General features: G+C 38.8%; 1 protein-coding gene across 2 annotated transcripts; it reads right to left on the bottom strand.

The window, feature by feature from the left end:
- Positions 1–1,452: 1,452 nt before the first annotated feature.
- On the bottom strand, positions 1,453–10,665 carry LOC135112842 (abasic site processing protein HMCES-like). Of its 2 annotated transcripts, XM_064027713.1 has the most exons (10): positions 10,470–10,665; positions 8,500–8,664; positions 7,813–7,918; positions 7,368–7,468; positions 4,920–5,016; positions 4,386–4,505; positions 3,669–3,776; positions 2,968–3,122; positions 2,523–2,683; positions 1,453–2,054 (listed from the first exon to the last, which is right to left on the bottom strand). In XM_064027713.1, the coding sequence occupies exons 1-9, from the start codon at positions 10,487–10,489 to the stop codon at positions 2,533–2,535; spliced, it is 1,023 nt and encodes a 340-aa protein (XP_063883783.1). In that variant the 5' UTR covers positions 10,490–10,665; the 3' UTR covers positions 1,453–2,054; positions 2,523–2,532. The 2 variants fall into 2 exon arrangements, with proteins under 2 accessions (XP_063883783.1, XP_063883784.1); XM_064027714.1 differs by lacking the exon at positions 3,669–3,776 and having other exon boundaries at positions 10,470–10,630.
- Between the last annotated feature and the right edge of the window lie 1,747 nt (positions 10,666–12,412).

Raw genomic sequence — 12,412 nt, 5'->3', positions numbered from 1 at the left:
GCTTTAGTATCGTAAGAAACCTTACTACTACTACTGCTGCTGCTGCTACTACAACTACTAATACTGCAACTACTACTACTACCAATTTTACATACTAGTCTTGTAGTTTGTTTTCCTAGGTACTTCTAATTTCAATAGCGTATCATAATGTCATGGATTGGGTTACCTAATACTTACCACTGATTGCATACACTTCCTGGGTCAGTCTTTGGGTAGACAAGGGTAGAACACTTAAAGGACAACAGAGTTATATTTTGATGAGGTATAATTACACACAGTATATTATATACAAAGAAAAAAGGCCTGACTAGTTAAACTAACACCTGTTGCATGTAATTGGCACACAGGAATGTCTGTCCCTTACAGACACCATGATGTGTCCAACTGAATTACCGCCTGTGGCATGTAAGCAGCACACAGGAATGTTTATCCCTTAGACAAAACATATCCAACTGAATTAATACCTGTGGCACATGAGCAGCACACAGGAATGTCTGTGCCCTACAAACATCATGACAGGCCCATGTGGGCAGTGAATGAGAGAGGACTGAGTTGCATTATGAGAGCATGGTGTTAAACTAAGTTTCAAGAGTACTGAGATAGTAAAAAGCAACTGCACATTGTATTATCCTGAGTGAACAAAGGAGCCGCAAGCCACATAGTCACCAGGTGGCTGGATACACAAAGGAGCAGCGAGCACATCGTCACCAGGTAGCTGGATATGGCTACAGGGCTGAATTTACCATCAAATTACTCACTCCTCCAAACTGCTTTGGTGAAGGACAATTTCATCAGCCAGGGCTTTGGGGTTATTGCTGCCTCTCTGCAGGGAGTAAGTATGCGCCACATCTCACTGGCAGAGTGACCAAGCAAGGAGTGAGGTCACAAGGTTGTCAGTCCTGACCCCCTCCCCTTTGGCTGCATGCATAGAGTTTACCTAGGAGTACTCCACCCACCCGTACGCAGAGCAGGTGGTTCTCTGCACAGAAAACTATTGCCCCCATAAAAGTCGTGCTCGTGTGCCCTCACATCATAGTTCTGGAATATCTTCAGCTTTCAGTATCATTACAATTTTCAGACTTGCCTGGTAACTCAAACTTATTCCATCTTTCCTTTGATTTCTGCAAGTTGAGGAATGTGACCTAACCAGCTGATGGCACTGATATGGAGGCCAATCTCCTGCACCAACCAGACCAGCTGGTGACATTGATATGGAGGCGTCTCCTGCACCAACCAAACCAGCTGGTGACATTGATATGGAGGCCAATTTCCAGCATCAACTTGCCTCACCCATCAATACAACTTGTAGTGTGGGTGAATCTTGTGTGTCCAACTCATGGAGTGATAATGTTATCCCTTACTGAGCAGTTCAGTAAGTTCTAAACATCCTAAATATATTACTATGTTCTCTGAAGACTTTTAAAGTATATCTGAGCAAGGGAAATACATCTGTTTCATTTTGAATTTTCTTTTATTCCATTTTGTGACAATGAGAAAAAAAAGCACCAGAGTAAACAGAGGCATAGTTTTGCCTGACTGATGATTGAGAATTAAAGAAAATATACTAAAACAAGGCTGATTGAGAAATGGCTAAGTCCTGATGACAAGTATAATTAATTATGCACCTACTAGTATTAATTCCTATGTCCTATACATGTCTATTCCGGGTTCAACAAAAAAATAAGAAATAATAATAATAAAAAAATAGAATGTTACTCACCTTATCCATCTCTAGCCTAAATCACTATTCTTTACTAGCTATATCAAACTTAAGATGGATGGTGTCTAAAAAAGATACACATACTAACACAAACACCTTTGTACTCAGGTTTATAAGGCTTTCTCTCCCTGCATCTCTGATCAACCCATTTTTAGAATAACAAAGAAACATGTAGCCACACAACAAGAATGGAATGGTGATTCAATGGGAAACAGGATTTCTTTGGAAGAGTGAGTCCTTGTAAATTAAATGGTGAGTCACTATGAGACTGCTGCTACTGCCCAAGTCACTACTACTGCAACTTTTACCTCCAACACCTAGCTGCCACATCTGCCTGAAAAACAAAGAAAATTCTATAACAATTAATTGTTTTAAGTTCAGATGAATCAACTAAATATTGATGAAGTAAGGAATAAGGCATTTAGGAAGACCAAACAGGTGAGGAGAAAAAACAAGGATGTAAATGAGCAGTGTGTCAGCTATAATCAAGGGAAAAAGATGGTGGATATCAATATTATAAGGAATGTTTGGAGAGGATATCACTTTAGGTAATTCAACAAACAAGGAATTTGAGAACAAGAAACAGCCAAGAGCCATTACTACCATTCTAGATGCCCCTCCCCTGAGTAAGAGATATGGAGCATGGCAAGAGGATAACCTCCTAATGTTTTCAAACATTTGTGAGCACTGTACTGTAGTGTGCAAAGCTGAAGTGTTTGAGCAGGAACATATGGAATCCTAGTGATCCCTACTGTGGGAGTTTTAAAGAAATAATTATCTAAATTGATAAAACAAGACTTACTTTACTTATGCTATTGAGGATTGGTACTGTTTTCTTCTTTGATCTTTTCTTCCTCCTTTACTGAATGGACTTCCTCCTTCACAAGAGTCTTACTCTTATGTGGCGATGCTTTGCTAAGCCAGGCAGACATAAACCTGCTGCCAGCTGTGTTTGGAGGTTTCCTGTGTGTAAAAGTTAAACAGGTACATCAACTGCCTGTCATGGAGTGCAAAATAACACAAAAATAAAAGACAATGCTGCTCCATCAAGTTTCTTCACAAAAGCAGCATGCCACTTATTAGATGCAAAGGGTTTGTTACACAAAATCTCTCTCTCTCTCTCTACTCATCATATGCCTATTTTTACTCCACTCACTTCCTTATATCCATATATATATATATAACTAATAAATAATCAGACTGTCTTCCATACATCTCAAACATTTATTCTTATTTCTCATACTCACTTGTCAAGACTGACAGGCTGTTGGAGGTCTGGTTGTTGGTTGCGGGAATTGTTTACTTCTGTGGAGACAGGATGCCACTCTAGCTCAGCCTCATCCTTTAGTCTCAGCATCTGAAGAGCTTCTTTGTAGTTAACTCTTGCAGAATCTAGCCACATCTAATTTTGGAGAAAAATATAATCACCACTTCACCATTATGGACTGCATTAAGATATATATATCTCTCAGCAAATTTATAAATTATTATTTTAACCATTTATGAACAAGGACATTATCTAAACAATGCCGTACTGCATATGTATGGCAAAGTGTACCACACCACTGCATTGCTGAAGTCAGATATGGACACCCTCCAGTCCACCAAACAACATGGGTTTTCACTTGTAACTCAGAACAAATGGGCAACAGTTCATTCCACCAGTCTGCCTTTACAATCAAAACCATCCCATCCATGAATTTGATAATAAGAGCTGGACTTGCATAAGGAATGCCATAAAATTAAACCTAGAAATTCCAACTTTATAACTCTTGGGAACCAAATCAATCGTCACACAGCCAAGATGCACATGCTCTGATGCACCCTTGATAAATGTGAGGAAAAGCTGATATGCCTCAAGAGGCATAGATGTATTCAAGGCATCACTCAAAACTGCATGAGAGGCTCTGTCTGCATTGTAACTGACACTTTTAGTGACACGTCTTACCTCAACCTCCTCATCTGTCTCCAAGATGACTGGGACACGAGTGTGCAGGACAGAGAACTTTTTGGATGCCTCAGTGGTAAGAACAGAATAACTCATTACTTCTTCACCCTGATGGATAGAGGAGGCAACATTATCTTCCATTTCTACTGGAATACTGATGTTCTTTCTTGTAAAAGACATAATATTCTATGCCTTTAAAAGTTTTTTTTTGGAAGCAATCCTTTATGTACAGCAGCATAACTAAGCTTAATAAAATTTGTAATCCAGTAGTGTCAGAAATACAGGAAATAGGAAAGAAAGGTTAGAATGCGTCTCTTTCCTATTAATTTTTCTCACTACGAAATCCTTAAATATACTCACCATTCAATATTCTCACAACAACTTCAATTTTAGCCATATCAGTCTTGATGGCACACTCTGTTACACTTCTGGATTCAACAAAGCCACCCTTTCTCTCACTCTTTCTCTCTCCACACCTGACCTTCCAAACTCAGATCTATCCTTGGCAGATTCACCTATGCCTTCATTATCTTAGTTTCACACAGGTAACTCATCTAACCTTGGTCTAACAAACATTCCCTATCTCTCCTCTCAAAGCCTCTCTCATATCACATTCATGCACATTCAATGACTCAACCAATAGAGTTCAGCAAGAAATGAGAATGGAATACCCAAGACTCAGGTTATAATGCCACAACTACATTTCATTTGGCTTACTTCAGAAGACTTCCAATATGAAAAGAGTCCAGCCATTTTCAAGAGCTGAGGGCCCTTCCAGCCTTCCTCTTCACTCCAGACATCTGGTTTGTCCCAAGAGTCTCTGTCCCAAATCTTAATCTGTAAAAAGGGAACTTGTAAGACACAATACTGATCTGTGATGCAAAAGATTAATTAACAACAAACTTTCTTTACAAAAGTTGAAGCATTTCATTTTCATAATCAGTGAATCAGTGAGGTATTTATTCCTTCAAAGTGAATTAGGAGTACTGTTAGAAAGTGAATGAGTTATAAACAACACACATTTTGTCATCACTGAACAATTCTATAGCACATTTCTCAGTAAAATTTGTATAAAAAACTAATACAACTGAGGAATATTAAACATTCCAAGCTTGCATGCCAGAGAGAGAGAGAGAGAGAGAGAGAGAGAGAGAGAGAGAGAGAGAGAGAGAGAGAGAGAGAGAGAGAGAGAGAGAGAGAGAGAGAGAGAGAGAGAGAGAGAGAGAGAGAGAGAGAGAGAGAGAGTCTTACCTCTTTGGGTTGTGAAGCATATATAAAGTATGGCTGTTTGTTTTTTGTTCCTTTTGTTGACTGCCATTCATAAAATCCATCACACAACACAACACACCTGAGAAAGTAAATAAAAAATCCATAACAAAAAGAATAACCAGAATTCTTTACATGTCAGCACCATTACAAGAGATAAGCTCTAGCAATGATGACTGCACAGTAAAATGAATATATTTATTGGGGCGTTCCCTGTGAGAAGAGTTGTCAGCGACCATCAGCAGTTTTCATGTAAGGGCTGGTCAACACTCCCACAGCTCTCTGGAGAAGCACATTATAAAAATCCCTCTCATGAGACATCTTGATGTACTGTACTTTATATGGCTACAATAAATTAATCCTAAGTGTTCGTGCTAACTTTATTTATGGCATCTGATGATGTACACTTTACAGAACAGTTATTATAAGCTAAATACTTGCAACTAGGCTCTCAGCGTTTTCACATTTATTTCTAGTCTAATGCTGCATATTTAGTTTGAAACATTTTCTACTGGTTTCTACAAGGATTAATGATTTATCTGGCATATCAACAAAAGAATTGAGCAAGTATTATTTGTGCTGCCAGGATCCTGTGACGGCCAAAGTCATGCCAAGACAAAAGGCCTGGCCGTCATCAGACATGCCAACTTCAAAATACCAAAAAACCCAAGGCAGAAGATACGAGTTTTCAGTGCTGTTGTCAAACCCAGGTCTATACATGTCCTGTGGTTGACTGCACGAACTTGTCACAAAAGAACCAAATTGTGAAGGAATAGGTTGTATTTCCAAAGAAAAAAGTGGCAGCTCAAGGAAGACATTGGGAGACATGATATAAACAGACAAGCGGCAACTCAGGGAAGGGATTGGGAGACACGATGTAAACAGACAAGCAGCAACTCAAGGAAGGCATCGGGAGACACAATGTAAACAGACAATCTTCACCAGTGTCCTTGCATGTGCCAGGATTCATAGTTTTATGTTCATCGTATAACTTAAATGGATAAAGTAAACTAATATAGAAAGGAAAAATAGCATTCATCCCAAGGTGATACATCCCGAACCCAAGACAATGTGTGTTAATATTTAGCTCGTTTTGCCACATTTCTTGTCCTCTGCTTGATGATGGTGGCTAAGAATGTTCCTATTTTATTAGTTGGTTTGATAGCACACAGATGATGTAAAGATCTTTTTTTCAGATGACTGAAGTCCGCTGATGAATCTGGCAGTTTTTCCAGACCACAGCGAACGTCCCAGTTGGAGATATCACAATTTCAGGTTCATACTCTCAGCAGTCAGATGTCTGTAGCAATATTCTCCTAGTAGAAAATAAGATGTGGACAACTCTAAATCTCTTAATTTATGAATACTTTTCTATATACTAATGATCATTGTATTTTTCTCATTCTTTTCTCTGTGTTGGATATTATATATATGTACTCTATCATATAATATATACATATATATATATATATATATATATATATATATATATATATATATATATATATATATATATATATATATATATATATATGATAACTGCGAGTCCTTTCCTATATTTATTTCAGCCATAAATGGATGCTTTCAATTTTCTATTGAATCAGATTTACAGACTGCCACGACACACACAAACACAGTCATCATCCCTAGTTTTGTTAATACTGACACCCCTTGCTCACCACCTAAAAAAATGTACAATCATGTGCCTGGCAGCATTACAGGATTCTGCCCAAGGATGCCACTGTTTCATAATGTATGCCATTATTTCAACAGTTACTGACTCTGATATGTATTTTCTTTATGTTATTTGGCCTAAGTATAGTATCTTTTTTCCTGCACAAACTGGCTGTTTTAACGTGTGTAACAAGGCTCTCTACGGGGATTTGTTATATTACCTTTTACATGTTGTAGCTTTTACTCAGCAAAGATATACTATAGTATTATTACAATCATATACTCCAGATAATGAAAACTTCATTGAAGTACAGCCTCAACTCATGAATGAGAAAATAAAAATCATAACTTGTTACTCTTAACTCTTTGTCCACAATGCTGAGGGACAATGCTGGCAACAGCTAACATGTGGTACAATTATTCTCTCTTCTTGTATCTTCTCCACATACACCACATAATCACAACTCCCTGTGCTTTGCCTAACCCGCCCATTTTCTTTTTACATAGTTCCCATTTGCACTTCCTTATCCTTCATTTTATTCATGTATTTTACACACATATTGCTTACACACCTCCCTTTCATTACATTTAACTTCCTCTTCCCTGTTGCTCACAATTTCTTTTGTTCAATTAAGCATATGCTTATATAAAGGCTGGCCCTAATTCATATATACATAAAACATATGTAACATGCACTCAAATATTTCAAATGTTTCAAATGTCAGCATCACAACTATAACAAGGATTAACAGTTCCTACCTTTGGCCCTTAGCAAGGCAAGGCTTGTAGGTAGCCTTGGTCTCAACATCTTCCAGTCTGCTATTAGTTGTGCTGTAGCCATGTCCTTCCGCAGATGGGCCCTATGTGGATTGCAAAACATATCAGTAATTTTTAACCATTTATCATAAATGTGATCTCTAACCAGATCTGGGCCTTACAAAGACTTTTCTATCCCTCTATGAAGCATGTCAGGCTCACTAATACTATCTACCTATCTATCTTAATACTTTTTGGACAGCTTTTACTATGTGCAAGAAATATGGTGGAAGTATTCTTCCATCCTGAGTCAAAGATTTACTAACCAGGCATAAATGAGTACAGTATCAAAAATATCACCCACAACAATGCAGATTCACAACTAAATCTGTAAACACTGCTCATAAGCCACTATATAAATATATATAATATAAAAATAAAAAGTTACCTTATGGAAGGGAGGAATGAGTCCCCATTTCATGGGTTGAATGATCCTCTGAGGAGGCTGTTCCTCCCCCTCCTGTGACCTCTTCACTCCACGCTGCTGGTGTTCACTGGAAAAACAAATAGGGTGTTGAATATAGCTTTCATACATAGTTTCCATCATATACAAATTACTCACACTAGATGCCACACTAAATTATCTCATCAGCAGCCTAGACGTTAGCCAGCAGCAACAGTTACATTACAGGGCAGTTTAAAACAGCACTCAATTTAAGGAGTGTAATAATACACATGTATGTCAGCATAGACAACCCAACTTACGAAACAAGGAGCTGTGGTGAAAGAGATGAATAAGTATGGTCTCAAGGTAGGGAAGAAACACAAAGCACTAGTACAGACAAAATCAGTACCATCTATATACCCAATTTTCAAATATATTTGACTAAAAATACTTCACAAATTGAGCTTTAAGATGCCATTTCAACTAGTTAAAATTCAGCAAGCATTGTGTTCTTCTAGTCCACATGGTAACAGATAATGACTGGCTTGTTTTTGCATTTTTCACTTTGGTCATTCTTCTAGTGAATTCTGGCACAGAATTGAGAACATGAAACTTGAGAATTCATTCTATTTTTGTTGTAATGAATAAAATAATGGAGAAAGAGGGCATGGCATTGCAGATAACACAAACCTTATGATGACAGGTGTGAAGCGTGAAGGAGCCATGTTAGTAGAGGGACTGTATGACTGGTTGTTGGGATGGTCTCTCCAAGCCAAAGGTTGGTACTGCTTCTGGCCATCTGCTCCCACTGTGCGAATGCTACACGCCCTGCACAATTCATCAGGCGCCAGGGTGCTGGAAAAGTAAATTGTGTGTAGTAGATCCTAAATATATGTTGATATTTATGTAAAGATATGATTATATCTTCAGACTGGAGAGAGAGAGAGAGAGAGAGAGAGAGAGAGAGAGAGAGAGAGAGAGAGAGAGAGAGAGAGAGAGAGAGAGAGAGAGAGAGAGAGAGAGAGAGAGAGAGAGAGAGAGAGAGAGAGAGAGAGAGAGAAGAGTGGAATCTAAAACTAAAATAGATGCACCATGACTGCAGTTTAAGCAAAGTACCCAAGGCAAAATATGCACCAGGGGGCATATTTCATTGGGTAACCAATGAAATATAACTGCACACATCTTTGCTTGGGCACCTCCATAAACTCCCCAAAACAGATCTGGCAAGGTTTCCATGCCAACTAATACCAACTGCCAAGCTCTTCAAACTGAGTCTGCACAAAACCTGGTTAATCTTACCTATAGCGGCTCCTTGTGGATCAGCTAAATTCTTCCTATATGGTTATCAATACTCACTGTACAACATGTATGCTGGTTTTGTTTGGGAGGTTGCTCACGGTTACATTAATGATGTGATTCATGTTGTGTCACATCACAAACTCTGAGTCCATGCCAATAGGCTCGCTTGGAGGTATACAGTGTAATGCGTGTGTTAGTATATTGGTATGCAGGTGCTGTGACTGCATCATGTCACCACAGTAACTAGTCCCATGGCAGGTATTTCATTCACTGCTGTATTATTTACTGATATTTCTGTTGCACTGGATGCAAATTAACTGTCATATTAATATGTGGTCAAATAAGGCTTTATGCATGACACATTTGTACTGCATGTAGGGCTACTATTTCAAATGGCCGGTGTAGTTTAGAATTAGTCTGCATTTAGTCCTCTGCAAGGGTATGAAATGCAGCAGAGGAGTTGCCACGTCAGTTCTACCTTCATTATGGCGTGAGACAGAAACACGGACTGCAATTTGGGTCTAATCAACTTTTTCTTGTGCTACAGTGGGAAACCATGGGATCTGTACATTTTAATTTTGAGAGTACTTCTGAATCATTCTTATTAGTGTGGTGTGCTGATGTAATATTAAGTTAGATTAGTGTCCATAAGGGGGTTTCCAGGGGGAGCAAAGCCCCCAGCTAGTTCATGTTAGGTTAGGTTAGGTATGTTAGGTTGGGCAATGCTAGATTAGATTAAGTTGGGTAATGTTAGGTTAGGTTAGATAATGTTGGATTAGAGTCCTTAAGGGAGGTTAGGTAATGTTCGGTTAGGTTTGTATGGAGGGAGCGATATTTCGTTTGTAGACTTTCTTGATGTTTCACCCAAAAATGGAGTTTTCTCCTTAGACTTTTAAGGATTCCCAAAACTTGGCTTATTTTGGCATTCTCCACCCTAAAACCCTGCTTTCCCACCGTCCCCAAGCTTGCTATTCCTGGAGAGGGGTGGGAATAAAATACAAAAGGAGCCGCTATTTGTTGAGATTTCCAGAACCTCAGGAACACTGCTGCATGAGCATGAATGCGTGATCAGTCTGAATCTCGTACATGGAACACAGCAGTTCCACCACTTGTTGCGCTGCCTTGATATCTCTGTCTGGGAAGTGGCAGGCACCCCGAGGAGACGAGAAGCTGGGGGTTGAGCAGTCACAATTCTCCTCTCTTAACCTGCCTCTGACATGACACTGGAGAAATCAAACGAGGATGAACACAAGAGAAGTCGTCAGTTGCTAGGGTCAAAGTACCTCGTGGAAGACTCCTAACAGGTACAAGTATTGTTGTCAGGCACAGTCAGGAGTGAAGGCAATCACGGTGACACTTACCAAGCTGTCCTGCCACACATCACTATCAGGAGGCTGTGCTGGTGCCTTCTTTACTGTCACCCTCCCCTAGTGTTGCTGGCTGCTGCTGCTGCTGCTGCTGCCCGCCAAATGTTCAGTGTTGCAAGGATCGCTGAGTTTTCGCTAAAGTTGCTACACGTAACAGAGAGAGAGAGAGAGAGAGAGAGAGAGAGAGAGATACTTTGATGCATTTTGATGCTTAGAAAAAAAATGTAGACAGCTCACAAGTCTTGCTGTTTTGTTGTTGTTATTTATTATTATTATTATTATTATTATTGCCATGAATCATACACTTGTTCCCAAATAATCACTAAATGCATGTAAAAATTCCTGATAAAACTCATGAATCGGTAAAATTGGTTTCAGTCGTCTTCCTCCCCCATCCCACCACCATTGACGCTAAATGTAGCAGCAAAGTAGCTAAGCTGGTAACATCTCAAGGTTCCGTCAGTGACGTCATAATTATGAAGCAACACTGGGACTTGTCTCGACTTGTGGTGTTTTAGTTATAAATAGACTTTTTTTTTTTAGCCCCGTATTGTTATGGTTATGTTGTATGCATGTACTAATTAGAATAACGGCTGGTTCACAATTTTGGTTCCCTGTGCTGGATGTTTTTCATTTTTTTTTTTGCTTCATGAATGATGACCGTTCACTCATTTGATTCAGTAATATATACTATTCGCCTGTTACATTATCATTGAAATGACTATTGGTATTTATTTATTTTCGTGTAATATCAGTTGAGTATGCTACTCTGCATTTCCTACTTATGGCCACAAAAATAAGTGAATGAATCATGGAGGTATTATGGAAATAATACCTCCTCGGAATAGATAAACAAATAATATTTGGGGACCCGTTATCCACTGGGGGTAACGGTTCCCAAATGCAAAATCAAAAGTCCTCCGTTGGAGTTACCGTCATACCGGGTAGCCTGAGAGCCTTGGGAAACCGGACGTAAAACCGAAAATAAAAATTAAAATAAATAAATAAGATAAGCAATTAATAATTCATTCATCATACTGACTATAACATTAGTCATGCCTGCATTTCTATCATGCCATTACTCTTCAGCACTGCCTAAATTCTACATCCCTTTATTCGTAAGTATTGCCAAAACAATTCGACATTTCGGCATAATTTAAATCTTTCTCTTGCTTTTTTGCCTTGACAGCTAAATACAGTAGAAAGTATCATCCTCTGTGCTTTTCGCACTCATTGCATCTTATATTCAGGGACAGTGCTTTTTTACATGTTTCTCCTCCTCACAAGTAAACATAATATGTTGCAGAAATTCTACCTTTCATTTTCTTCAGAACCTGTGTGCTATCCTGCTTCTCCTCTTTTCTCCATTCGATATTTAACTAAGGATCACAGACAATAAATGAATAAATAAGTGAAAACAACAAGACTTTAGGTTCTTCCTGGCGTTTACTAATTACTTTTTTTTTTTTTTTTTTAAGTAGGAGGGACACTGGCCAAGGGCAACAAAAATCCAATAAATAAAAAAAAGCCCACTGAGAATCCACTTGGTGCCAAAGCATGTACTCTGTCATCCTTGGATAGGAGGCTTCTCATCCACCCAAGACATCTATTCCTCCACCAGAAAGATGACCGAATAATGCATGCACTCACAGAGAGAGAGAGAGAGAGAGAGAGAGAGAGAGAATCACTCCATTACCGACCATCAGCACACACCAAGAAAGCTCCAGCCACGATTTGCTGAGCTTCCTTGACACACACTCAATTACTGTCTAGTCCAGTAAAGTACCATGCATGAACAATTTAAAAATGTCTTATCATGGACAGTTGAGGAGATGCTTTCCTGAAGATATGTTGCTCAGTATATAACACTGACAACTTTTTTGATAGTATCTGTATATATTCATAGGTAATGAGAGAAGTAATGTTGGCTGGGCTCT

This window comes from Scylla paramamosain, chromosome 24, assembly GCF_035594125.1.
Source record: "Scylla paramamosain isolate STU-SP2022 chromosome 24, ASM3559412v1, whole genome shotgun sequence".
NCBI lineage: Eukaryota > Metazoa > Arthropoda > Malacostraca > Decapoda > Portunidae > Scylla > Scylla paramamosain.
The sequence above is the reverse complement of the archived record's forward strand: the minus strand, read 5'-3'. Positions and strand labels throughout refer to the sequence as shown.